The sequence below is a fragment of the Fistularia commersonii genome, chromosome 19 (assembly GCF_037954325.1).
Source record: "Fistularia commersonii isolate RoL2024-O1a breed Wild chromosome 19, RoL_Fcom_v1.0, whole genome shotgun sequence".
Classification (NCBI taxonomy): Eukaryota; Metazoa; Chordata; class Actinopteri; order Syngnathiformes; family Fistulariidae; genus Fistularia; species Fistularia commersonii.
The window spans coordinates 7,744,811-7,771,587 of NC_141302.1; the positions used below are offsets into that span (position 1 = coordinate 7,744,811).

General features: G+C 37.0%; 1 protein-coding gene across 13 annotated transcripts in view; it reads right to left on the reverse strand.

The window, feature by feature from the left end:
• The window catches only part of LOC147223620 (adhesion G protein-coupled receptor L3), a 222,742-nt gene that overhangs the window by 37,863 nt on the left and 158,102 nt on the right, over positions 1-26,777 (reverse strand). For 10 of the 13 annotated variants that reach the window (XM_086165516.1, XM_086165510.1, XM_086165508.1 and 7 more), the window contains 6 exons: positions 24,672-24,857; positions 22,628-22,666; positions 14,233-14,416; positions 10,344-10,466; positions 8,603-8,808; positions 5,005-5,181 (listed from right to left, as the gene is read on the reverse strand). In XM_086165516.1, the coding sequence (XP_086021642.1) occupies positions 5,005-5,181; positions 8,603-8,808; positions 10,344-10,466; positions 14,233-14,416; positions 22,628-22,666; positions 24,672-24,857 (915 nt within the window). The remainder of the gene's footprint in view (positions 1-5,004; positions 5,182-8,602; positions 8,809-10,343; positions 10,467-14,232; positions 14,417-22,627; positions 22,667-24,671; positions 24,858-26,777) is intronic. The other 3 variants (XM_086165512.1, XM_086165517.1, XM_086165511.1) reach the window with 1 other exon arrangement.

A 26,777-nucleotide genomic window follows, 5' to 3' on the forward strand; every position in this document is an offset into this window, starting at 1 on the left:
GTTCAGTCCTTGGAATGAAAATATTTCAAAAAATGTACTCCAAACATCATTAATTGCTAATATGTCTCAAGGCTCAGAAACAGGACATCTCAAGGTTAGAATCATTAGCATTCTTTGCAAAGTCACATGAAAGAGCACCCACTCGCATCACCCTCAGAAACACTGTTTGCAATCATTCTGAAATGATACAAAAGAGACATGTAATCTCTCACGCACAGCTGCTGTCTGTGAGTATGGATTTAATTTGTTTATGCAGCCAATGGCTCTTCGTTGCTTGGATTGCAGACACAGGGAAAGGCATCCACTCTTGACAGCAAAGGGCTCAAGTAAAAACACATGCAGCAACAGCAGCACTTGGTGCCTCCGTGATCATCTCAATGGCAGTTGCCTGCTCCCTTGTTTCTTACTTATAAACTTTGTACTCCTAACTCTCAAAGACTACTTTGTCATAGGACATTAGTCAGGAATTGTGAGTCACAGAGTTGAAAGATGTCCAATTTCACAATGTCCAAAAGAACATTATCTTTTTTTTTTTTTTGGAGAATACCTTGCAAAATATCCATCAACATTGTTTATGCAAATACTGTAAATTCATTTGTTGGCCATCATATTTAATACAACTGAGAAACAAAATTATGGAAGGAGCAGAATGGGTCTTAAGTGTGTATGAAAGCACTTTGAACATTAGCAATGCTCATTTCCATACCAGTTATTTTCTAAATGCAACATTATGAGCATTTTCCATTAAAAACCTAGGTTTCCTGGGCAATTTCAGTTTATCGTCCCTATTTTAAGTTACTTGCTTTCTTATTAGTGAGGTCTACAGCAAAAATGACACATATGTCCTCTGTTTATTGATTTGTTTCCAAGATATAATGGTCTTTCTTTTCATTGGCAACCACCTCATATGTTACTCTGGATCAGGGGCAACGTGGTTCAGGGGGTAGAGCGATCATCCTTGGAACCAAATATTCCTGGTTCAATTCCTGGCTCCTCCTAGTGGGTGTTGTTGAGCAAGACACTAAACCCCAAATTGACGGCAGCCAACTGCTCATGGTTCATCCATGATGGGTTAAATGCAGAGAAGAGTTTCACGCAAGGTACTATAAGTATAAATTATAATTATTATAAATACCTCAATTCTCAGACTATTGAGCGCACCTGAATATAAGCCACATTAGCTAAGAATAAATAAATATATATATATGTATACATTTATAGGCCGCACTTGTTTAGAAGCTGGATGTGTCACACAAACTAACTAAATCAATGTCATCATTGTCTGGAAAAATAATGCTGCTTAATATGTAGTTATATCTTAATTAAAGAGGCATTGTTTAGTATGGAAGGAAATAATGCTTTTCTTAAAACTTTGACTGATACAAGTGTAAACTGAGCAGACTACTAGAGTCACATGGGAGATTTCTATTTTATGCAAAAATGCACAACATCTCATTTGGAACAATCTTAGTCCAGAATGTCAACCTCTACAAACATGATTGGCATTACAGTCTTGTTCATTAAAATGTGCTAAAACTATATCCAGAAAAAAATTGTATGATTGAAAAATTTTGTCAAGTAAGTGCAACTGATTTCATTTATCTCTTCCTAGTGAAAACGTAGATTCCCCCAAAAACCTAACTAGGTTAGCATCCTTCTTTCTATGAGTTCTAAAAGAAAGGATGAAAGTGATACTGTAGAGAGGCTATGTCCTCCAAAGGAAAGAACAGTAATTACAGCTCCCCGATCTCTTTCTCTCTCTCTTTTTTTCAAGATGCCACTGAGAAATAAACAAGGCTATACTATAATCTGTTGCTCTGGGGGTAATGAGTTATAACAATGCAGAGATCAGCAGTGGTATGTTCTGTTGCCATGGACACAAAAACAGATTGGCTCTCAATTTATGAAATTTCTTTCTCTGCCTCTCAATCTGCCGCACATACATTCTCACTTTCCCGCCATTTACATATTCTCTTATAAAACACACAGACAGTCAAATGAAAACCCCCTATATCTCTCATCCAGTGGCACCATCCAGTGAGCCACCTTTTATAACAACACAAAAGTCAGATAATGAGGAAAGGTGATCGCAAAGAACCAATGTTCATGTTTCTCTGCTAAATGCAGTGCAGCACAGAAGCTGGGCTTTTTAAACAGTTAGGGATCAGCTCAACAGAAGGTTTTTGCTCTCCTTATTTCCACCCTACCATCCATTGTCTATGGCTTATCCTACTCAGGATCGCAGTGGATGCTGGAGCCGATCCCAGCTGCCATTGGGCGAGAGATGGGGTAAACCCTGGACTGGCCACCAGTCAATCGCAGGGCCACATATATAGATATACACCCATTCACTCTCTCACTTTTACATCTGGGCAATTCTCACAATTTTTCCAATTAACCTGTTCCATGCTATTGTTGCCTGTTCTCATTGTCCATATGTCTCCATCTCTGTGCTAGACAGAGAGCTTCCTGGCTCCAAATTTAATGTTGCAGGTTGACAAAAAGCAGATCATTCTGGCCAGACCTGATCCACAGCACCTCCTTCCAGTTGTGCGTATAACTCAAAGAAAAATAATCTGATTTTTTATTTTAGATTCACTCTTGTATGTTTGTGTTTCTACATCTACGTTTGGATTGTTTGAAAGATTTTTAAAAAGGGAAAACAAAAAACTGGGGGAAAGAGTGTTGGAGGAAAGTCAGCTGGTTTCATGGACAGCTGCCGACCGGGGCACCATTAATGTTTGTTTTCTTTTTCTGCTCCTTCTCTTTTCCTGTGACTGATTTTGAATAGTTTCATGAGAGACAGATGCTATACTAAAAAAGCAAGATGTACTCTGCGCTGTTAGCAGCCTGTGCTTCAAACGTCCTCTGACAAAAATAATTAAGCTGTCTGTCAGCCTCAGAGGGATGAAACAACTTCCCTGACCTACCTTCTCTTCCTCTGAATCTTACTATTTCTCCTTTTCTTGTACACTGAATATTACTTTTTTTAATCATTTTTTTATTTTATTTTTTTAGTTCACTTTCGGAATTCATAGACTCTTACCAATTATCAAAAATCATCACAATAGTAACCTACATTTTAAATGTTGGTACTGGCACAGCCTTTTTTTGGTCAAATAGTAAAGCTCTTGTACATGCTTCTTTCCAAGTCCAAATACATTATCACTGTATTTGTTTTCATTTGTTTGTGTGGTTGCTGCTCAAAGACAATCGGAAATAAAAGATAGTCAAAGAGAGAACTAATGGAAGGAAATGACCAAATTTTCCCCACTTCAACGCAAAAAAAAAAGAGTAAATAACCATGCATGGATGAATAAAGTTGCCAACTAACAAAAATATTAGAATTTTTTATTCCTTTCAAAGATATATTTCCCTTCATATCTTGGAAGGGGTTGACTTCTCAATCATGCGTTGAAATAGCTATTTTCTTAACAGCAGTCAAAGTGCTTTACTTATAGGGCTGTGCAGAAAATCCTAAATTTTTTACAGAAAAATGATTTTAGAGCAGAAACTTTAAGGTATTTTTGTATGGCACAGAACATCCCTTCAATGATTCTGAACTGACGACACAGAGGTATATAAAGACCTATTTGTTAAAGCATTTCAAAGGACTGCTTACCTTGCCACCAACTGTGACCACTTTCATTTGAAAAGACAAAATCAAGGTAGTGAAAATATCAGATATGCTCGCTTGCTAAATTTCTTGCCACAAAGCATTCATGGTTGTGATATTGTACCATCAGAAACAAGCAAAACTTCCATCCCCAATGTAGCATTTGCTGCTTGATTGACATAAAGTACAGCCAGCCTGAGATCTCGATCCAAATACTGTTTCAACATGACTGAAGATCATTTGGAAGTCTGTTTGAGGCGGACTACCAGCAGCTCTGCGAACTATGCAACCATGGCTGATTCCATTCAGTGCAAGAGGTCAACAGAATTAAGTAATACCCGAAAATGTACAGAGATGCATTGTGCAATACATGTTCATACTGTTTTGGAAGGTAAACAAGATATATTATACATAAATAATACATATAAACAACATATATCTGTACATACATAAATATATGTTTAGCATTTTTATTGTTGGTAAATCATTTTGACTTGTTCATTTTAATAGCAGCAAGCCAAAAAAGCTTGGGGACCCCAGCTCTACAACAAGCCTGCATGGAGTTAGATAAATTACATTAACTAGTTATGCCAAATTTATTCAAAAACATTTATTTATTTTTATAACTGTGCATTTCAGTTTGAAAATCGTAAACTGAATTGGTGATTTGCCGAGAACATGTGTGTACGAGAAACTAAATAATTAATTCTGACCATGCTTATTTTACAACAAATTAAAAAAGAATGAGGGAAAATCGAAGACGTTTGATTCATTACAACATAGATACTAACTTTTTCATTCAAGCATAAATGATGAATAATTTAAAAAGCAAAGTTATTTAGTACTCATCATGTCTAGATGCTATTTATGGAGATAAATTCAAAAAGAAGAAAATAAGCTGTAGAAGCAATAAATTCAGTGCGTTTCTGGCAATTGATGTTGTCGTCCATCTGTGTTCAAAATAACTAGAGCCAATCATATTTTTGAGCTACTTGACAGATTTAAGGTTTAAGAGGGCTGCAATCAATACACACTTCACACTGACAGGGTCATTGCTCACGATATAAATAGTGTGTGTTGGCATTTAAAATGTTAGTCTACAAAATGTTGTGAAGGTCAAAGTCTGTTATTGCTCTACATTACCCTAAAAAATAAAGATCAAGGTAAAATAAAACATGTATTGGCAAATGGCAATGAAGGAATGCTGTCTGATTTGCAATGCTTCTCCCATCTAGACCTTTCTTTACTTAAGAAACCTTTATCCCAGAATGGTTCAACTGTGTAAACCATTCAAATTTAATTTCTTAAAGCCCGCATTTTATAAATTTCCCATTTTCAAAATGAATGGTTCCTTTGAGGAACCAGAAAGGTAAAAAAAAAAAGCTTACCTTGACATCCACATGGGCCATTAGGACTGCAAAATTTGTCAGATGGGTACAGGAGCATGTTGTGTGAGTCCTGTTTGTTCCCAGCAAGCGGCAGTCCTGTGCTGACCAGTAGCCAGTCATTGTTCTCTTTGAGTAACTCCAGAAGGAACAATTGGGGTTGAAGTTCTCTTCAGATGGCTGTTGGGAATACGAACATCATTAATACTTTAATAAGGAATACACTCCTGCTCTGTGTAACGGAGTGGCAAAGAGATAGTCAGCTTTTTTCCATTTATACTCTTCTTTATCTGCATCGTTATCCTAAAATCAATGTTCCCAATTGTTTTCATCGTGTCGCCATTGTTAATGACACTATCATTGCCCTGACTTGGCTGGCGACAAGTACCCTTCAGCTAACACGCTTACTGTCATAGCAGTCATCTTCAAAATTGAGGCTGGGTGACAATAAAACATTAACTTCTGATGAACGGTTAGGTCAACAACGATCTGCTTGAGCCCAATTCCTTTTGCTGGCTACCTTGATAAGACATTGGGTTGTGCCTCACAGCTTTACAAGGTCTTATGCATCTGCCTTCTGGCCTTTTACTGTGAAAAGCTACTTTTTCATACTTTCATGGTGGATTCAGGGTAATTAGCCTAATAAGGTTTATCCTTTATGAATGTAAATCTACTGCTGATTGGGTTTATCCTTCACACACTGAACCTGGTGTGAAATATTTCACAGTCACAAGACATGATGCCCCTCTGTCCCATTAATGACTTTAACTGGTCCTATTAAGTGGAGAGGCAAGGAAGCGAAACAATAACTAGAGGACACACTATCCTCTTAGAAGACCAGTGATCCGAGACATCATGACCGATTGAGGGATTTAACAATAGGGAGCCCAAAATACGGAGATCCGTGATGAAAAATGTCACTTTACGAGGGACTTTGCACTTGTCTCAGGAGTGTTTATTTTACCCCTCCCCCCAAAAAAACAAATTATTATTATTATAACAAACAGTTTCTGATTCCCTCATATTTAGTTCCAAAAAGCTAAGAAAAATAATATAATCATAATATGCAATGGTCTACAAACAGAGAGTAGTTAATCACTGCTGTGTTGCTGGTTTACAAGTTTACTATAAAAGAGGGAGCTTTTAATTTTATTCACCAAAGCAGCTCAAACATCAATATCACATTCAATCCTGGGTAATTAAGTGTGGAAAACAAACAAAAATATTATTGCTACCTTGTAGCCCTCTGTGCACAAAAAAAGTAGACCCTGCATATTAAAATCTATAAATTTATGGCACGTTTGAAAAGAATTTTACCCACGGCTGAGGCTGATGTGCTTCAGTGTTGTAAGCAGCAGAAAGGACAGTTTAGAAAACACAATTTTCCAAAAGGGCACCATTTTATTTCAAATGACTTGATCTGAGCAAGAAAAGGGTATGAAAACTGTCAGTGCCCAGACATTAGACCAACAGTAAAATTACTGAATCTACAGTCCAAATTACAAATTACATTTAAGGCAGGTGAGTAAAAGCAATAACTGAGATGATATTGCCCCCTGACATTTTCTCACCATTTAATTTTGACATCCATGAGCTATCATCCCCTTACTGCCTCTATTCGGCTGCACTCAGTGTTTTTTTGCCTGTGTTGTTTCCATCCAGGTCCCTCCTACACCAGAGACCTGCTGCAATTCTCTCATAGTTGTTCAACATCCTTGGTAATCGCTGAGGGCGCTGTTTATAGACAAAACAGGGATACTCTGAGGGTACCAGAGTGTAGAGAAGATAATGGAGTCAAGTGGGAGACGTTGCAGCTCCTTGAGATGACGAAGCAGCCTCGAGTCAAGCTCAATATGATGATATTTGCTCAGGAGATTAGGCCAGCAGCATTGATAGGGCTGATCATTCGTGGGTTTGGCCCTGAATATCTCAAATCTGGCTGCTACAAAATGCTTCTGAGGGATATTTTTCTACACCACACCATTTGTTTACTTCAGGTATTAGGATGAGTGAGTGAAGTGTACTACATAACAAGAGGCAGTTCTCTGCATTTAATGGTCCATAATAATTTGTAGGCAGCGCAAAACTCATGTTTTGTGAGCACAGATGTATACAGAGAGAAGGCCTCTAGGATTGTCAAAGATTATTCTAAAACCAAAATGAATTTAAAATACCCAACTGTATAACTGAAAGCTTGTGCTGCAATGTGTTTCTGTGTTGCAGTGGGGCTCCGTCATGTGTAACAAACAATGGTTGCTGATATGGAGCGGATGCAGCTGGAGGTAACATGCTTTGAAAAACACTGCATTCACTGAAATCCCAATAAGAGACTGGATCAGAGGCTGAAGTTAGAATGTGCGAAGAGGGCAGTGTGAAGTTTAGTGGACAAACAACAAATGTTGTGTCTACGGGATAAGCAGCCATACTTATCAAATATTTTTGAAATTTCTTTTCTAATCTTGATTTCGTTCTTATCTCGTTTTCAAATGTGTCCATAATGTGATCTGAAATTACATGCATATATGAAAGTACTTGTATATTTTATTGTAAGTTTGATATCATTGAGACTATGATATTCCACTGTAATTCTTGATTAATATAACATATTGGCATAATTAGTTTCTATCTGCTTGGATGGAGACAGAAAAGTTTAACTTTCGTGATGCCAGAATATGGAACAGCAAAGAGAGATATTTGAACGCTCCAAGCAAATATAGAACCGTCATAAATGAACTCCCAAGGAGCTTGGCTGCTCACTGTGATCCGTCCACTATGAAAAAAAAACAAACGGCTTCAGGTTCACTTGTCTTTGTGACAACATACAAAGATCTTCGCCGTCACAGCTCAAGTAAAAAGAAAAAAAAAAAACTTATTTAATTTGGTCTACTCTGCTGTTCACTTTGAGCTTAATCTGATTCTTATAAAACTGGCAACTATTTGGAAACTCACTCTTTACCAGTCAACTGACTTGAACCCCAGGACAGGTTGAAAAAAAATATAACCACAAGAGCCCCAATTTTCAAAGGACCTCCTTTCAAGCAGGAACATCCGAACTCATATTGAATAATAGTTGTAAAACTTGTAACCGTGAAAGAAACCTGTTATTTTAAAAATGAATGAATGTTGTGTCATAAATGCCAGAAAGGCCACACCAATTACAACTATCAGGGCAGGACACAATAATTTGACCATGCCTCTCGAAAAAGAATGTTTTTTTTATGCAATTGGAAAAAAAGAAACACACAAACAAAAAAAAATAAATCTAGTAAAAAAAAAATTGTGTATGAGACACAGGGAGCTGTTTCTGATGTGTTGGTTAATGCAGCAAATTCCCAAAATGTCTTCTCTTTAAATTCTAGAAAAATAAATTAAGAGCAAATTCTTTCATTATCATCATCGTTATCATTATCGCTTTAACTCTACTCTTAAGTTCAAGCCAGGTATTGTGATGTCTTCCCAGATAAATTATTTTTTCATCGGATGGAGGTTTAAAGGAAGTGCATGCAGTCTTTGTGTGCAAGTGAAATACATTTCGTCTGAGAAATACACATCAGATAAACATTAAATGCCACCAAAGTTATAATAAACCATGCAAAATTACCTGAAGATGCCTGATCGTGAAAATGACTGGGTCAGAGAGATAGACTTTATTGGTGTCCTTGTTGATGGCAGCTGTGATAACTGGTGAGTTGACAATCACAGAATAATTGGTAGCCATGGCCTCACTGCCCAGCTTCATGCTGGCATTCTCTGTTGATAGGTACACCCCGATGTGTTTGTACAGAACAAAGGCTATCCGAATTTCACCTGCAGAATTATAAACAGATACGATCAGTATTTCATAAGTACTGTATTTCATTCAGCTGAAGGACCAAAAGTATTCCAACAAGTGTGCTTGTTAAATAACAATGTAAATATGCTGTTGGAACATCATTCAGTCTGCTTGGATGGCTGTCTATGAGATTTGAGAATTTGGGCACCAAATCAACCACATGCGTGATGCCAGCCTTTCACTTCATCTCAGAGGGGGTTTGACTTTGATGCATGCCAGTCGGATTCTTCAATCCCTGAAAAAAAATCTGAATCTCAATTCTTACCAAAACTGTCTAAACCAAAGATGAATATAAAAACCTGCTGTGTATTTACAGTAAAATAGTAAAATGAAATGTGGCAAAAGTTCCAGTGATGTTAAATGTTGCTGTCCTATATAGAGTCCATCAGAAGGTAAGTATCCTTTTAATACGGCATACATTTGGAATATAAAATTATGCAATGTTGGAGTAAGAATAAAAATAATCACTTAAAGTTTTGAAAACACATGGATGAGAGACTGTGAAGTTACAGTAAGATCAGGGTTGAAGGTACTAAAAACATTTCCGCCAGAACAAATGACGAAAGGTCTTCATGCATCCGCAAACAGCTGATTAAATCTAGCATCCAAAAAATGTGTTTTTGACTCGTTTATTTCCTCTAACAATGGCAGGCATTTTTCCTTCCTTTCAGTCTCTTGCTCCCTCTTTCTTCCAATCACTCCGACATTTCTTTTCCCTCCTGCTGTCCCATCTTTGAGCACTGATATGAAAGAAAGTTACCTCCTGCCGTGATTGAGATCACTCACTCAGATAAAATGAAAACAATTTAGGTCCTATAGCACCAGATGACAGGGAAGTAGCCACAACCCTGGTATAATGATCCTCCTGGGCACGGTTGGACGTGGACTTAGTCATCCAGCTGAGAGGCACCAGGCACAACGTGAATCTATTCCAATTTGCATATGCTGATAATCAAGTCCAAAAATTAGACTGTATTGTTTCCAGGAATAACTTTGTTTTGTGTATAACTGCCTCGTTTTTTATTTTCCTTCAGAGACAGTGCACCATTTGAAGTCTGCAGATATTCATATTTATATGTAGTAAAACAAAAAGGGAAAAACAAATAAAATATAGCTCAGCCAACTGAACATTATTTATTTACAAACATTTGGAATGAAATTCCAGTCATATCAATCTGACTTCACATCATGAACAAAATATGTAATGATCATTTACAGTTCATCTTGTCAACCAAAATCAAAAGGGAGTAAATTGTCACATCTCTGACACACACAGGTCGAATACACGGACACACACACACACCATTTCTTATATAACAACAATAGCGTTCAGTCTTCAAGACCAAAAAAACATTCATATATTTTGATACATTCCACTAGAAGTGCAATAAAAAATTACAGTAAATGTGAAACCATTTTTAAGACAATTTGTTTCTGCATTCCAGGATAATGAAAGAGACTAAAATCCAAGAAGACCAACAGAAGTATATTCAAATGTTTGCTTACTCACCATTTCTACCATGCTGTTTCAGTGTGTTTGCAGAAAGGTGAATAGAGTTGCCTTGCCCTCCAGTCTGAGGGAATTTCAAATCAGGCAAATTTCCATCTGTGCTCATCCTTGCCACCTCCAGCTCTGCAGATTTATAAAAAAGTCAAAGAAAGGCAGTATGGTCAGTATAAAAGTATCTCCATTACTGTCATTTGTGAAGTACAGGTTTAAGCAATACTAATAATTTTATACTAAAAAATTCAAGATAACAGGGGATCTGGGAACGCAAGAATAAAAGAGATTTTGCTACAGCCAACATTGAAATCAAAAAGATCTCAATAATCTTGGATAAAATCCTACCTTGAGGGTTTTTTCCTGATAAATAAAGGTCAGATACACGAGTCAGATGTCACAAAGAGATACATTTGTATTGTAAACACTATGGTAAATGGATAAAAGTGACTTGAGTACACAACAAAATACAGATAATTGCAAAATTAAATAAATGAATAAATACACAAATATACATTTATTCTCTGCACTATTTTCCATTTTTACTGGTGTGTGTGTGTTTTTTTTTTTTTTTTAATCAAGCTCAAAGTGCAACATCTTTTACTGACTGGACTGCAAAAACTGCCCCCTTTGTAGCTCTATGTGTCTAATTACCAAGTGTCTATGGACCCTCTAACCAAGTGGCTATCAACTGTTTGACTTCTGATCACATTGTTTCCTTTTAAGATAGAAAAACAAAAGGATTTTCCAGATAAAGAAAAGAACAAAAAGGGTTGTTGAAAAGAATCTTATTTCTTGAGAAGAGTGCACAGTGAGATACAAGCAGGGGATAAAGATAGAGGGAGGACAAACTTCTGCTGCGGCTCCATAGACGTTGTGTCTGAAGCAAGTGCCTAATTTATGGTTCAAAGACTCTGCTGTCATACAGCAGAGGAAAATGAGCTGCTGATAGGATATTTTTTATACAATTCAATTCAATAAAGCAGCCGCGTGTGCTTAAACCTCAAGTACTGGTGACCTGTGTGAAGTCTAGACATTCCTAAGTGTCAAATTAACTGGGATGAATCCTGATTCCTGGCAGGAATATAGGAACAGACTCCGCCACTGCCATGTTTCAAAAGGGAAACTGATTATAGAAAGGACATTATAATGAAATAATTACATATTAATATAAGGCTTACATGAGTTAGCCATTTTGGGTATGATTCCAGGAGGGGACCTAATTTTTTATCCTTTCTAAAGAATTTCTGAATTCTAAGGTACTATAGTGACAAACTAGTTTCATCTCTCTTTTTTAACAGAACAAATTACAATACATTAAAGGCTGAGCTATATCCAGTGTTTTTATTGGATACTGGCCACTTGTATCCTGGCAACAAGACCAGCTCGGATTTCATTTCACTCCACAGATATGCCTGCCCTCCTCTCTTCTTTCGTTCATTCTGGTTTTCCATAAATTTAACACAGACTCAGATAATCGCAACCACTTATCACAAAGTGCTGCAGGTATAATATAAGATCCATGGACCAGTGAAGGGACCGTAAAGTGACTAAGATGGATGCCAAAAATGAATTTTACATCAGTGTTTACTGACCTGGACCGAAAATTAACTAATGCTTGCTGTACATCTATAATTATGACGGGCAGGGCGTTGTCTGTCACATTTTCCCTGCACTTTGTATTATGCACTTGGCATTATGTTGCACTTCCTCTTAGTCTGATCAGTTGGAAATCTAGATACTTATATCCATTAGAGTGTTTGGTCTGAGGTCCAGTCAACATCTGAAAGAGTTATGTCTGATCATGACAGAGTTGGCATATGAAACAAACTGCCATCTGTCCAAACATCAGTACTTTCAATTCAGTGCTCTGAGGACACTAAGTAAGGGCCCAACTTTAACAGTTTGACTAAAAGACATGAAGCACAGACTCTCCAAACTCTGATAAACCATTCACTGAGTGATCCAACTAATGATCAGTGGAATACAGCATCTCTGACTTTGATAACGGCAAGTGACCAAAAAGAAAAACTAGACCAAAAGCGAAAATCAATCCTCTTTTAGAATCTGTTCTCATACTAAGACTCCCAAAAATGTCTAAAAAATTCTTTATAGGAGCACGCCTGTGTCTTTGCAAAGGCCAGGGGGTGTGGGTGACACACTCCTATTCAACTTAGTTAAGACAATACCCGAGATAGCTCACAATTCCCTGGATTCCAAGCTTGCCTTTTGAATAAAGGAAGGATTTTTCTACTCCTTCTCTCCCACTCCTTTCCCTGTGTGGCTGTGTAAAAGAGCTTACTTTGGCTTTAGGGAATTTCTTTGATGCCATAGTAGTTGTTGGACCCAGAGGCTATACCTTCAAAGCTGGTTTAAATAACACAGTAATCGGCAGAAATCTGTTCATCAGATTATCATGTGGAGAGAGAGGTACACTTGTGCAGACAGAGCTTTAGACTAGCACACACAGTGACAAGTAAACACAAACACAGACACAATAGGCGAGTAAATATCCTTATCCTTTAAAAGTGAAGAAGATAGATCTCATTATCAGCTTGAGACTTAAACTGGAACATTTTTTTATTGCTCAAGATTCACTTGAACAAAAAAAAAAAAAAACAGCTCCTCCGATGTTGGGAGCATGTCACCTGGTTGAAATTTTTGCGTAGACACAAAACCCTTAACTTAACACATAATTCAACGTTGAAGATCAATAATTAGCTGCTGCAGTAATTACCAATGTCTAATTGGGCCTCCTCGTCCTCATTTAACTACACTGCATGGCATGAGGGATTGCAGGGGCCAGCAAAGCCAAATGGCTGCAAAAATATAAGCCGAGCAAACAGAGAGATAAGGCCTAGTAAACATGTCACCAGCACATAATTAACTAGAATACCACTATGTGCTGGAAAAATCTCCACAGCGGCGTAAGTTCATTCACCTTCCAGTGAAGCCCAAAGCCTCTCAATACTCAGCAGACTTGCCAGATATTGAAAAAAATCCCTTCGAAAAAAAGGAAATAGTATGGATGGATGTAAAGGGAGAGAGATAGTTCGACAGCCAAAATTTCTTTAAAGAGAACAGTGAAGGATTTTTATATTTTTTTAATGTGACCTCATTAGGCAGCACTGGCAACAATATGCATTTATTGGCATTTGCATTGTGTGATATGAATGATTCTCAGATGAAACTATGAAATACATATTTTTTACCTTTAAACAATGGATATGCCCAGTTTTGAAAATTAGCCAGGTTTCACAGAAATCCCGTCATCTGTAATTGCGCCGTCTTTGCACAATGACTAATGAGCACTAATCTCCTATCTGCAAGAAGTGGTAAATTCTGACCAGTAATTGACATAAATATAACCCCATCATTTCACAATAATTGTGAATTTACAGCTGACTGCCATAAGCCAAAAACGGCTCTGCCAAACTTAACCTTCTTCAAGGAAGAAAGGATTAATCCAGTGACCTTCACAATTCTTCAAAAGCTTTGCTGTCAATATGGCAGCAGCCTGAATCAATAGCTGTACAGTGAGCTTCTTACCCGAGTGCATCCAGCAAGAACACTGAGCAATGAAACAATTGACAGGGGGCAGAGCTAAGCTAAACATTCAATTTTCAATATTATTCTCTGATTAAAAAAAAAAAAAAAGTTTTATATATATAAAACTTTTTTTTTAATATATATATATATATATATATATATATATATATATATGTGTGTGTGTGTGTGTGTGTATGTATATGTATATATATATATATAAAGTTTAATAGCAGTTTTTTTTCTCTAGATGTGCATATAAATTGTTCCTTTAATACATGAAAAATGTGGTCCATGCTGCTATACTCTACAATAATCTGAGACCTCATATTTTATTGACAGTTTTACTTACGTATGTTGTCAGTGTTTTCTTGCACAATATCTGTCTTGAGCAAGTTGTCTGCCAGGATGAAGGCCCCTTGTTCCACTGTGTCCAGTAACATGGTGGCAGCCCTCAGCTGCTCTCCTGTGCTCAACTCCCTCCATGCTACCTGGGCCTGGGGTTGCAGCAGGTTGTTGACCGTATCCACCATGGCCTAGAGGAGCCAAATCATTGATTTAGCAAAAGGAAGTTGAGCTATCATTTGACATGATGATTTCATAAACAGCATGGCTGAGTGAAGATGAATGAAAAGCCAGAATAAAAAAACACATTTCACAGTCCTGTGGGATTTAACATGGAAGTGCAAAGATTACTTTCTTTTTTTTTTTTTTTTTAACACTATTTCATTTAAACTGTCCATTTTTTTTAATAGTTGTATGTCCTCTGACCAATTTCATAAATTCTTTTTCCAATTGTTTAAAAGTTATGCTGTTGGACATGGATCAACTCATTGCACCTGAATGTAAAGTTAAGCCAATGGGTATTTTGTTTGCCGGCTTTTGTTGCTGTTATTCTTTATCTGAAGGAAGAATTAATCATGTAAATTAATCTGAGCTGATGCTTGCTGGACTAGAGGCCTGTTCTTACATGACCTGGGGCTAGAGTCTTTAATTGGTACGATAAATATTCTTCCATGCAGACAATCCCAATACACATAAGCATTATCATAAAAAAAGCCCCAAGACTGAACCATTAGTGTCCACAGCCAATGGATATACAGAACACAATGTTTGCTGTTAACAACGACTGTAGTTGTAACCATTTAGCTCACATCTGTCCTGCATGCTAAGAGCAGCAAAAAAGTAAAATGCCTTCTTTAATCTCCCTGCAACAATGTTGAAGCTAGTAAGCAAGGAAGAAATAGGAACATTTACAAGACAAGATGAAAAATTAAGAGCCATTAAAGATTTAAAAATGCCAATGGCAAGATTCATGCATTGAATACTAATTGGTCAAGCAAAGCTGATCGCTCCTGGTACCAGCGCTTCTGAAAGTGAAATGAGTCTAAATGCAATTGGATGAAAAAGCAATTTCTAATCCATTATAGTCAAGAAGGGTGTCGAAAGTATATGTTTTAGGGGAATTCCTACTCTTGTAATAAAGGGAACAATCGCGGCATCACTAGGATAACTGATGTAGAAGCAAAAATGATCTCTGATTTTGAGAAATTTGTCCGCTTCATTCATCCCCATGCTTCCCTTCAAAAAGTATTCTATTCACTTGTGAAATCCGGACAAACTAAACAAACCATTCAAACTATGCTCTGGAAAACTTATAAAAAAAAGGGGCAGCTCTGGTGGAAATTAATTTATCTGTGCTGAGATCCATGTTTTGATTATGACACAGTTATAAAAATGATTCCAAAACAGCATGAGGATAAATCCAAAGGCAATAAGACAAATCACAAGTTTGTAATTCTAAAATGAATTTCCGATTAAGAGGGGGAAAAGCTGATTTTACAGACCCTTAGGTTGTAAAACTGAAAGGCAGTTGATCTCGCTATGACCTTATAGTGTTAAGTCATATGATTTTTTCAAGCCAATGTGACAGCATGTTGAGATAGAGGTATCATCATATTCAACTCACTGGCACTGGTGGAGAATTTCAAATGGCACCAGCTGGCTTTTCCTCATTCAAAACATACCCTACACACGTTACGCCACCCACACTCTGACTCACACACACACACACACACACACACACACACACACACACACACACACACACACACACACACACACACACACACACACACAGACTAACACACTAACACACACACACACACAGACTCAAGACTGTGCACACATTGTGCACCCGCGTACATGCATAGTCCAGCATCTTTGATATAATTATTCATTATCTGCAGCCAGTCTCCAATCACACCTTTTGACATTCAGCAAGAGGCAGAGGTTGATTCGCTTTTATTTAAGGAGCTCCTTTTCTTCAGGCACTGACTTTTTTCTGTCTTCACCATGGCAAGATTTTCCTCAGCACTGCTTAAAACACCGAAATAATGGTTCTCAGGAAGAAGGATTGATAGACCTGCAGAGGAGGCTTTCTTATTTTTTTTCTCAAAAAGAAGAGCTAGATATAAAGAACATTGCAGATGAATAGTTCTTCATATGCCGGAGGGATGGGACAGAAATGTGATAGAGAAGGAACATACAATGTATAATTGATTAACAGAAGAGCCGGGCATACTGGATGTAACAAAAATGAATATTGGAATTTAGATTGTTTTCCTACTGGCCCTTCAGGCATTTAAATGATCAACTGAAGTGATACAATAAAGCTGATATTCAATCATGGTACAAGCAATAGATTACCAAATCACTATGGTGCATAAAATTCATTAACATGATTAATATGCCTGCAGCATGTCAATTTCACCTCACTCAAACCAAAGAATGACATTGTCTGACACAAACTAAACTATTATCTTCACATTGACAAATGAGTGATGGCACTAATACTTGAGCTTCACCTTATTCATTTCAGGTGCTCATTATATAAAGCTACACCACTCTGTGTGTGTGTGTGTGTGCATATATATATATATTTATATTCGTGTTGTTTTTTTTTTCTTTTTATTCAAACAATGCCTTTCTATGATACACATTAGTTAAGTTAGTTAATAAGCCTATAACTTATAAAACAGTTCACCTAAAGTAAAAAGAGTTAATTCAATGGCAATACTGAAAAACAAATGTGTTGTTTGTTGTGTTGTGAAAAACATTCCAGTTTCTGTCAGTGATGCCACGTCCTTCAATGCTTTATAATAGGAGTCAGGGATTGGCATTTAAAAGTGAACCTTCATTACAATTTGAGGCCAAATTTCAAGGATGACATAGAAGTTGTCTACTCTGATTATAATGTGTGTTAGTGCCGACAAATTACACAGCCTGCATCGCAACAAAATATGTGTTCAAAGTTGAATGGAATGATTGAGACTCGAATTATCACAACAGGGATGCTATCTTTCAAGGTAAGTGTGTTATGTAAAGAAATCCACAAGACAGACTGACGATGAAGCAGCAGTTGCTTATGCTCTGATAGCGGTACATTGTTTATAACTGTAAACAACTGCTCACATACAAAATGCATTTTAAGAAATAGTTAACTTTTTGGAAAATATGTTTTCCACATTGGTAAGGCAAGGAGGTTGATGCGCTTCTCTTATCTTGCATGTATTTCACAGACCTATTTCTGCAAGTTAGCTTTGTGATATGTATTCTTTTCATGTGGTCAGCATAACTCTTTTGGTTGTTGTTTTATCACTCATATATCACATTTATATGCAATGTAACAACTCTGCTGTAGCTTTTGCATCATTCAAATCTTTACAGAACAGTGTGAATGTGTTTGTGTATACATATTCCCTCTGTTTGTTTTTGCCCTCCTAGTCTGCATTATTCTTCATGTTTTCAAGCTCTAACCATATGAGTTATCTCATGACCCCAACTTTTCAGGCACATTGGAGCTCGTCTGCATTTTGAAAATGTTGGACTCTTTTTTTCAGTTTTTAAATTTAATCATATCAAACAAAGAGCAACATCATTTCCAGACTCAGTGGGAAGATTGGGCTGTGGGGAGTGTCAGGTGCAATCAAGCACCTTACCAGTACCATCATCACAGCCTGTATAGCTGGGTTGTAGAGACACAATATTGGCTAGATGCAATTTTACTGCTATTAGCACGCTGCTACTCCATCCGCCAAATGTTGTTGCTCACTCTGCTGCGGCAAACTCCCTGCCATTTTGCAGTATTTTATTTTGCTTTGCTGAATGGAACCCAGTATAAATTACAATAGGAATTCCACATTCCATTTCTTGTTGAATGAGGAAAGTCGTTAAGTCGCTGCTGGAATGTTCGACTTGGAACAAGGGAAAAAGCTGCAGTACACGGCCCATTTGTACAATGCAGAAGGAAAGAAGGGAGGAAGGGAGAAGTGGACATTAGTAAGAGCTGGCAGGAATCCAAGCCAACCCACGGTGTATACTCTTCTATCTCTGCGCTGATTGATGAAATGAACTCTAGGTTGGTGAAATTGATTCTGGCTGAGGTTGATCTTCCTCTCCCCTTCCTGGCTCAATTGTGTGCATGCACTCAAACTGACCCCTCATCCCATCCCCTATTTTTCCTAACCCCCTCTTATCCCTTACTGTTTACTATTGAGTGCCTCATACCCATTTCCTCTTAGTGATGTTGTACGCTTGCCTCAAAATGGGGTAGGGGAACTAATACAAACAAGATGGAGTATCCTCTTCATTCTGTTATCTCATATCTTACAATATGTGTTGGAATGGTTTAGGAATCAGTTCTGGATTTTTTGGCTTGTTTAATTTACCTTACTACCTTAAAATGCAAGACAGCTGGTGATATTTTATGAACCGCCCCTCTCTCTGAGATAAGTGGCGTTTATGTACAAACATGTATAGCAGAAGGTGTAAAATTATAACACTACTACTATTGTGAGGAGAAACATAATTATAATACTAATTTAAAATGAGTAATTATTTCAATGTAATAACGTACTTGTTCAGTAGCAAAAAGTCTCCCTTTCCTTACCAATTTGTTTTTATATTGCTCTCAATTTACTTAAAGCACACAAAACACTCCCTTGCATTTAAGTGATTAAAAACACCATGGGGAAGAGTTACATTATACTGACAAAGCTCGTAGTTCGATTCTGACAGGGGACCCTTTTCTGTGGAATTTGCATGCCCCCCCCCCATATTCAAGGTTTCCTCCTATAGTCAAACAATAAGAAAACGTAAAAAAAGGGAAATAGCCCTCGTGTGTGAATGAGTGAATTTTTCGTTATCTGTATATGTGGCGATAGAATTGACAGGTGACCAGTCCAGAGTGTATCCAACCTCTCCTTGATGGCGATCCTACACTCAAAGTGTAGGATAAGTGGTAGACAAAGGATGAGGAATAGGGTACATACTAATGATATTATGATAGTATTAGTATCATAGTCGTAATCATACTCATACTACTGATGCCAGGATAACACAGAAACCGTCAAATAAATCCACATAAATTAATAACTTAAAAATGGAAAATACACACCAAGTAAAATGAAAATAACACTATTCTGTTACTCTGCAAAATTTTACAGTCTTATTGCTGTCTTGATAGATGAGCCACACTCCCTAGTCTGCTTTAAGGTCATCCTGAACAGTGATACTCCTTCTGGTTATCTTGACAAATAAAGAATTTTAATGAGGGGTAAAAGCGTGACATCCCCGCTTTCCTAAAAAATAAGTAATACTCACACAGCTCCTACTGAGGCCATGTTTCACAGCAGAATTAATGTCATTATTTCTCTTGAGCAAAATAAGCATCAAGGAAAGATGCAATTGAAGGTAGTGTGTTTGAGTGGCTAAGTACAACAAAAATAGATGTAATCACAGTAATTCTAGGACCATAATGTCACAGCCTATGAAAATACTGCCATTAGTATTACTACGAGGCATGGGAGGTGATCCGCCATTTTCATCATGTTTGTTCAATATCAAAAGGCACAACAAAGAAACATTCCTTCAGGGGAAATGAGAACATTAAGAGTTGATCATTAAGCTTCGTTAGTCAATCAAAGCTATATCGTGTTATGTGGGATAAAACTGGCTTTCATGCATCAGCAAAGATCAGTATTTATGATCAACAAAAAACAGTAGTTACATTACATCAGTGATTTGTCTGGAGTAGGGAGATTGCTAGATAAACGGTATGTAGATATGTAACTGAGACAGCAGAAAAAAGGTTTTATTAATGCACCTACCCAAATTGTTTTCAAGAGATAAAGATCTCAGAGCAAGGTGAATTTAACTTCCTGTTTAATAAGCCCTCCATCAAGCCAGAACTCTCCTCTAAGCCCATGTAGACATCAATAAGCCGTGTTCATTTGGAACTCCATTCCTATTTGCCATTGCTACACCTGCACCCTCACAATCTGCCTTCCCCTGCAGGACTGTCAAATTCTGTTTTTAGCATCATACATGGTGCAGAAGGATGGCAGAGGCAGGTGCACCTCTCCTCAATTCCTTTGCTAATCCCACTTACTACAACCACCAGAGCCCTTTTGGAGAAATCATTGTCCAATTTCCCTAGTCAATGAAAGCCCGGTGTGCAGGGGGCCGGTGTTTACCGAAGGCCACAGATGTTGCACTGCTATTCCGCTTTGTCAAGTGAAAGTACTTCACTGTTGTTTGATTTTGTCAAACCGTGAGGGAACAAAGCAGAAGAAGACATGCATTGCTGTGTTGTGCACAGTAGTTCATAGTATACAGTAGTCATGTATGTAAAACACATTTGCTGTATTGTGAAAAAAAAGATGTTATACATGAAAAAAGATTTGTAGCATTTGATGCATTTTTTGTCCCATCAGCTGAATCCCGGTAATTTTCATTCTATAGTGTTTTCAAGAATTAATTAAAGAATTTCTTGAAAAGTCTCACATACAGGAGACAAGGACTATACTTTGTGATGTTTGTTGTGGGATGGGTTTAGTCTTTCAGAAGCCAATAATTGCTGAAAGTCCATCATGAACAACCTGCCCAGTCTCACCACTACCAGTGCTGACACAATAAGGCCCAGTAGTTTATAATGAAGACATCGAATAAGTGGCCCTGTTTTCCCATGATTAAATGTGCCAAAATAAACCTGAATATGTCTGTTTCCATGGCTGAGGAACTACAGGATAAGCTGAGCAAATTCAAAGACAGATCCAGAGAACATTTTTTCTTTTAGATTCAATACACTTGGTCCACTGTTCACCATAAAACAGAAATAATTTATGTGAGCCTAAACCCATTAAAAATAAATAGAAATATGATCGAATAAAAACTTAAGGGATCATTCAGACAACACTTGGGTGTAAAAAACAGTATTTCCATAGATCCTTTGGGAGAAGGAAAAGGAGATGGTGAAATGTCTTTTGATTATGGCAAAAATAACACCAGTCTAATTTTATTAATATCTTTGGAAAGATTTTGCAATTTTAAGTCCAAAGGAAGTTCCTGAATTCGAGGGTTGTGACATCACAGATCTTTTGTGCATGTAAACATCATCCCACCAGCAATGCATGCATTAGCAAATAACTCAGCTGTGGTCACTGGAGATTACTCTTTGAATCCATGAAAACATTTTCAGCTTAATGGCAAAACCAAGTAATTGCTTCAAATAAAAAAATTTAAAAAAACTTTTATTTAGACACAATTAACCTTTCCCAAAAGGATTTGGCAGAAAATGTTGATGAACAGACTACATAATGGAGTATGATGTACACTTTTGCCACATAATGAATGTAGCAAGGGTAATTTTGTTGAGATTATTAGGCAAAATGTGTCCATTAACAGAAAGTAATAATCTACTGCCAAATAAGTACACTGCATTCAAAGCACAACTTTTCCAACCAAGGAAATTAATCGTTAAAAAAGGAATGCGAATACACAAATATACATTACTGTTCAAAAAAAATAAAAAAATAAAAAAATTAATTTTGTCTTTTCTAGTATACATTGCTAATGGGGTCAAACGGATGACAAAATCACACACGACTTTACATATCTCAGATGATTATGTGCTGTTGTTTCTGGCTTCAGCTGAACATACCACACAACATCTGGCTCTCCTGTCTATATTCAGCAGCCACTTGGATAGAGAAAAAGCATAGCAACTTAAAGTAGCTGTGAAAGTAATCCTGATGACAGCTTATATGTCAACCAAGGAAAAACAAAACCACTAAAGAGTTAGAGAAAGCTGAGTGAAGCTATACACTCCTAAATTAGGACACATATGCATTATGGATCAGGGCAAAGCATAACATGTCAGGACTTCAGCTGACATAGTTAAAAGTTGACATACTCATATAATTAGGTACTACCAAGGTTCTTCAACATTTCATGATAATCATAGGAAACTGTTGTACTCCTAGAGTGATTTACTTTTGATTGATCCTCACTACTTAAGTTGGACATTTTACTGGAGACCACGCAGATGTGGGATTGACAGCGCGAATTCGATGAATAATTGATAACTGACATTAAAAGCAAAAGAGTATGATATTGGACATTTATCACATGATAACAGCGCATGCACGCATGCAAAAACATGACCTGATGCAAAGATCTAAGGGTTTGGGTGGCAGATGACAAACTTACATGGATGTATGAAATTTGACCCTTTGATTTGGCAAAGTACAAAGGTATAATGATTCAAACACTGATGTTTATATATCTTTCTTTTTTGTCATTATTTCTCAATGAAAAGGTCAAACTTCATTTTATATGAAAAATGATAGTTTCATCACAATTTCCACTATGGTCAGTAGGGATGAGGAATACTTTTGTCCAAATACCTGCACATAAAATCGGCAAGAACGCTCTCTTTTCTGCAGCTGCAACCCAGAAAGGAAAAAAAAAAAGAAAAGGCAGAAAAAAAACATTCATTCATTAGGAAAGTCTGACAACATTTCCTCAAGTTGGACTTGAAGCACATGTGGTAGAAAGTGAAAGATTGTACCTTACAAAAACATATTAAGACTTTTAACTATGGACAGTATAAAAAACAATACAAAACATAATTATACCTTACCTCCAAAAAAACAAAGAAACTGAGATTAGCACTTCAATGTAACATGCAAGATCATTTGGAGCATTCAACACTGTTACTCTTGAACATGATTTGAAATTTTCAATTTCTTCTAGTATTTTTTTCACTCGAGAAGTTTCTGTCTTAACACAGAGCAACCAATCTGTTTTTCAGCCTCTTACACTGTGGCTAGAGAGTTGATGCTCACAACAATTCAGTATACCTGATAAAATTGACAGGAATCTACAGCTCAAAGACGTTCAATTGGAACTGCATAGCAAGTAAATGATTTTTAATTGAGTTCTGATACAAGCAAGGAAGCCAACAGAGCTATTGTGGAGCAACACAGTAAAATGCAAAATCCCATGCAGAAGTCCAAAGACTTGTATTCCCCCATAAAGGAGCCTCTTGCTTTACATCACAGCCCACTCTTCTGGAAATGGTCCCGTCTGGAGCGTTAGCCAGCAACCCTTTGATCATGAAAACGACACTGATCTCACCATTTGCCAACTCAGTCCTTTCATTGTCTGCTGGCACAGCGAATTTTGCATGACTATCACAAAAAGAAAAAAAGAATCTGCAATTCGCTAAGCTCTTTGCAGATTGTGTCAAAATGATTGAACTCAGGAAGTAAACATCAGCCACTGCCAGAGCATGGTGGAAGAGTTCTGTGGGCTCTAGTAGTTCCTTGGGGAAGTCTCACTGGAAATGATGAATGTAAAACAAAGTGAGACCACTAGTTTTTCTATAACGTTGCCCTTGCGCTTACATGAAAAAAAACACTGTTTTGCTTATTCAAGCAGATACGCTAAGGTGACCCTTAAAAAATGGCTGTTTTATGAGCCTCGTCCCATTTATTTCTTTTTTTCTGAAATTTGCTCATCATAAGGAAAAACTGACGACAACAGCAGTAATTTTGAGCACAGCAGTTATCTCTGACTTGATGTTGTGTTTTATGATTTTTTTTTAATCTAATTTAATTTATTTTCCAAGAGGTAGTATAAACTCTAGTTGCTACTCAAAGTGAATTTGTTCATCACACACGGAGGCCTTTTGGCCGTCTTTATTGCCTCCCTCTCCACTGGAGAAAACTGGCACTAAAATCTCAATGGGGACATCTGTGTATGTTGTGGCAATGAAATAAAAAACGTCTCGAAAAAGCTATCTGAGAACAGGTGTTCGTGTTCATCTCCAACTGAAGCCGTTCCAACAAATTAACAACTGACATTTTGAATTTCACTGATGTTTGCTCCTCCGTTGGCTGCTCAGCAGTGAGAAAGAATTATTTTAGCGAGCTTTGCCTGAGTGCCCCTTATTGTGCTCTGCAGTGAGATGGGGAATAAATGCATTAGCTTCAGGCTCAGCAAAAATTAACTCTTACACTCCAACAATAACATTTAGATCAAGCCTTCTGAAATTTCACCCTGTCCCATTAGCAAAAATCAAGTGGTGCAAATGTAGTGCATGTCATATGGGATAACATCTTTTAACTACATCAAAGTGAACTTGATAGCATAATAAATGATACTTGAGCAAGAAATGTGTCTCAGCAATCCTCTAGATTTACAGTTCCATTTTTAGTATGCAGACCAGAAGAAAATACCGGATATCGTTTCATCCGAGCCCGAGCTACATAGCACATCAGTAAAAGGGTACGAACTTGTCAGACTTTTATGGTTTGATTTTATTTTGGCAGGTATTTCAAGATTTAGTAAAGATTTGGAACCATGATGACAATACAAACAAAGCAGAAAGCTGTTATAAAGAAGGAAAGAAGCAAGAGTGCTGAGAGTGCAGGTGTCTTTCAGTACCTTGTTCAGGCTTCGTGCTGCACTGTCTTTGCCACCTGGTGTGAGGTTCCGCAGCTGCACATCAAGAAGATCCACCAGTTGAACCATTGCTTTAACTGTATAGGTGATGTCCCCCGCCTGGAGATTACTTTTGGTTTGCTCTGCCAGCTCTCTGGCAATGACTGCAGCTGTTTCACCAGCTTTCAGCTGTAAAAAAAAGGACAAAGACTGAATCACACTGTCATATTATCTCTCGATTAGTGTTAAGGCAAAAATGAAACATATATCCCTCTATAACCATCAACAATTGGGGAAATCTTTGTTTAATAACATTCTAAGAATAAGAATAAGAATAAGAATAACTTTATTTATCCCGAAGGAAATTGTTGTACCAGAGTTTCAAGTAAAACATAACAATAATAAATAATAGTAGGAAATTGTATAAACAGTATAAAAAACATGGGGGAGAATAAGAAATACAAATAAAACTATAAAGTGTCTAAGTAACAAGTCAAGTCAATAAAGTGTCTTAAGGTCTTAAGTACAAAGATTTTGAGATTTTGAGCTGCTTTTTTAATTCTTTGTCCGTACATAAAAAATTGAATTACACTATGTATGTGTAATGTATACAACCCTAAAATTATTATTTGGTTTTTATATTAGCTGTAATGAACACCCCTAATGTGGTGAGGTACTCTGCTAAATGTAGTGTGAATTAGTTATTATATCCCAAAGCAATTATGGAATGAACCATTGAGGGATTTTCTCCACCTTTATGAAACTAATGGGGAGCCCCGCTTCTTGAGGCAATAGTGTCTGTCACAGATGAGATAGAGGCATCCGTATATTCACTTTTAGTTGGAGTTTGAAGCCTGTGTAATTTCTGATGAAATCTTCTTGTCGTGGCAATTAGACTTGAATTTCTGAACTGGAAGACGTTGCATCCCCCATTCAAGAGGTTTTTTTCAGTTCTCAAACGAGGTCTGAAACGTCTTCAAGTTATGAGATTCAAGTTCAGTTGCCATGACAAGAAGATTTCAACAAGAATTCACCATGACCTGGATGACTGAGAACCTCCACAGAAGCCTGTGTAATGTTTTTTTACCTCCAGGTTTGGTGAGAACCTAACAAAAACAAATTCTGAACCAGATACTAATAAAAATGGAACAATAAAAAAAGAGGAAAAAAAAAACAAGAAAATGAAATATAGTACTGTTTTTTCTCTTCTTTTTTAAATTTGCACCCATTAAATGGAAAGCAGTGAGTGTTGGTCTGCTAGTAAACTAATCCTGGATTCCATCAGTGTTCAAGGTTCTATTAGCTGCTCTGCGCTGCTCTATTTTGGTTCTGGAGAAATTTACAGTCCAATGACCCCAGCTCAGTTACCTCAAATAGCATTACCTTTTGTGGAGACACTAGTTATTCCTCATTTTAATAAAGACTGAATAATTGGAGTGAAAGATGATTGGAGTGAAAGATGTGATTAACTTTGCTAATTAGAAATTAAATACAGTGAAATTAAATATGGGTAAACAAATAAATAAATGCTACCACTACTACTATCACGACTATGACTTTAATCACAATCAACTATTTAAAATAATTAATGCAGATGTAGCTTGAATTATTTAGGTGTGACTTTAGTCTGGATGAATGTTAATGAACTGTGGTGTATTCTGTTGGTTTCATTTAGCTTTATCTGTAATTTGCCACCTTTCAAACAGACCACTAGACACTGCATTTATTTTTACAAACATGACCTAATTTTTGAGCAAAGGGAAAGATATCTCATCATCATTAAATGTAGTGCTGAAATAAAACTTTAAATTTATATTTTACTCGTGTGTCATTTCTTTAAGAGAATAAAGTTAGCACATACTAAGCCTCAGTTTAGCAGGTAAAATACTATTACATCTATCAAACTGCATCTCATTTTTCTGCTTGAATGCTGCTGAGAAATTTGAAACTTGAAAATTAGTCGTCTAACTTTGTACCCCCCTGGTAATGGTTCAAAGACCATTAGGACAATCTCAAGCAGTCAAGTTAACTTATTTATTAGAGTTAGACCAATGCTTAATGTTGAAAATATATATTTACACACTGTATCTCGAAAGCAACAGCGAAATA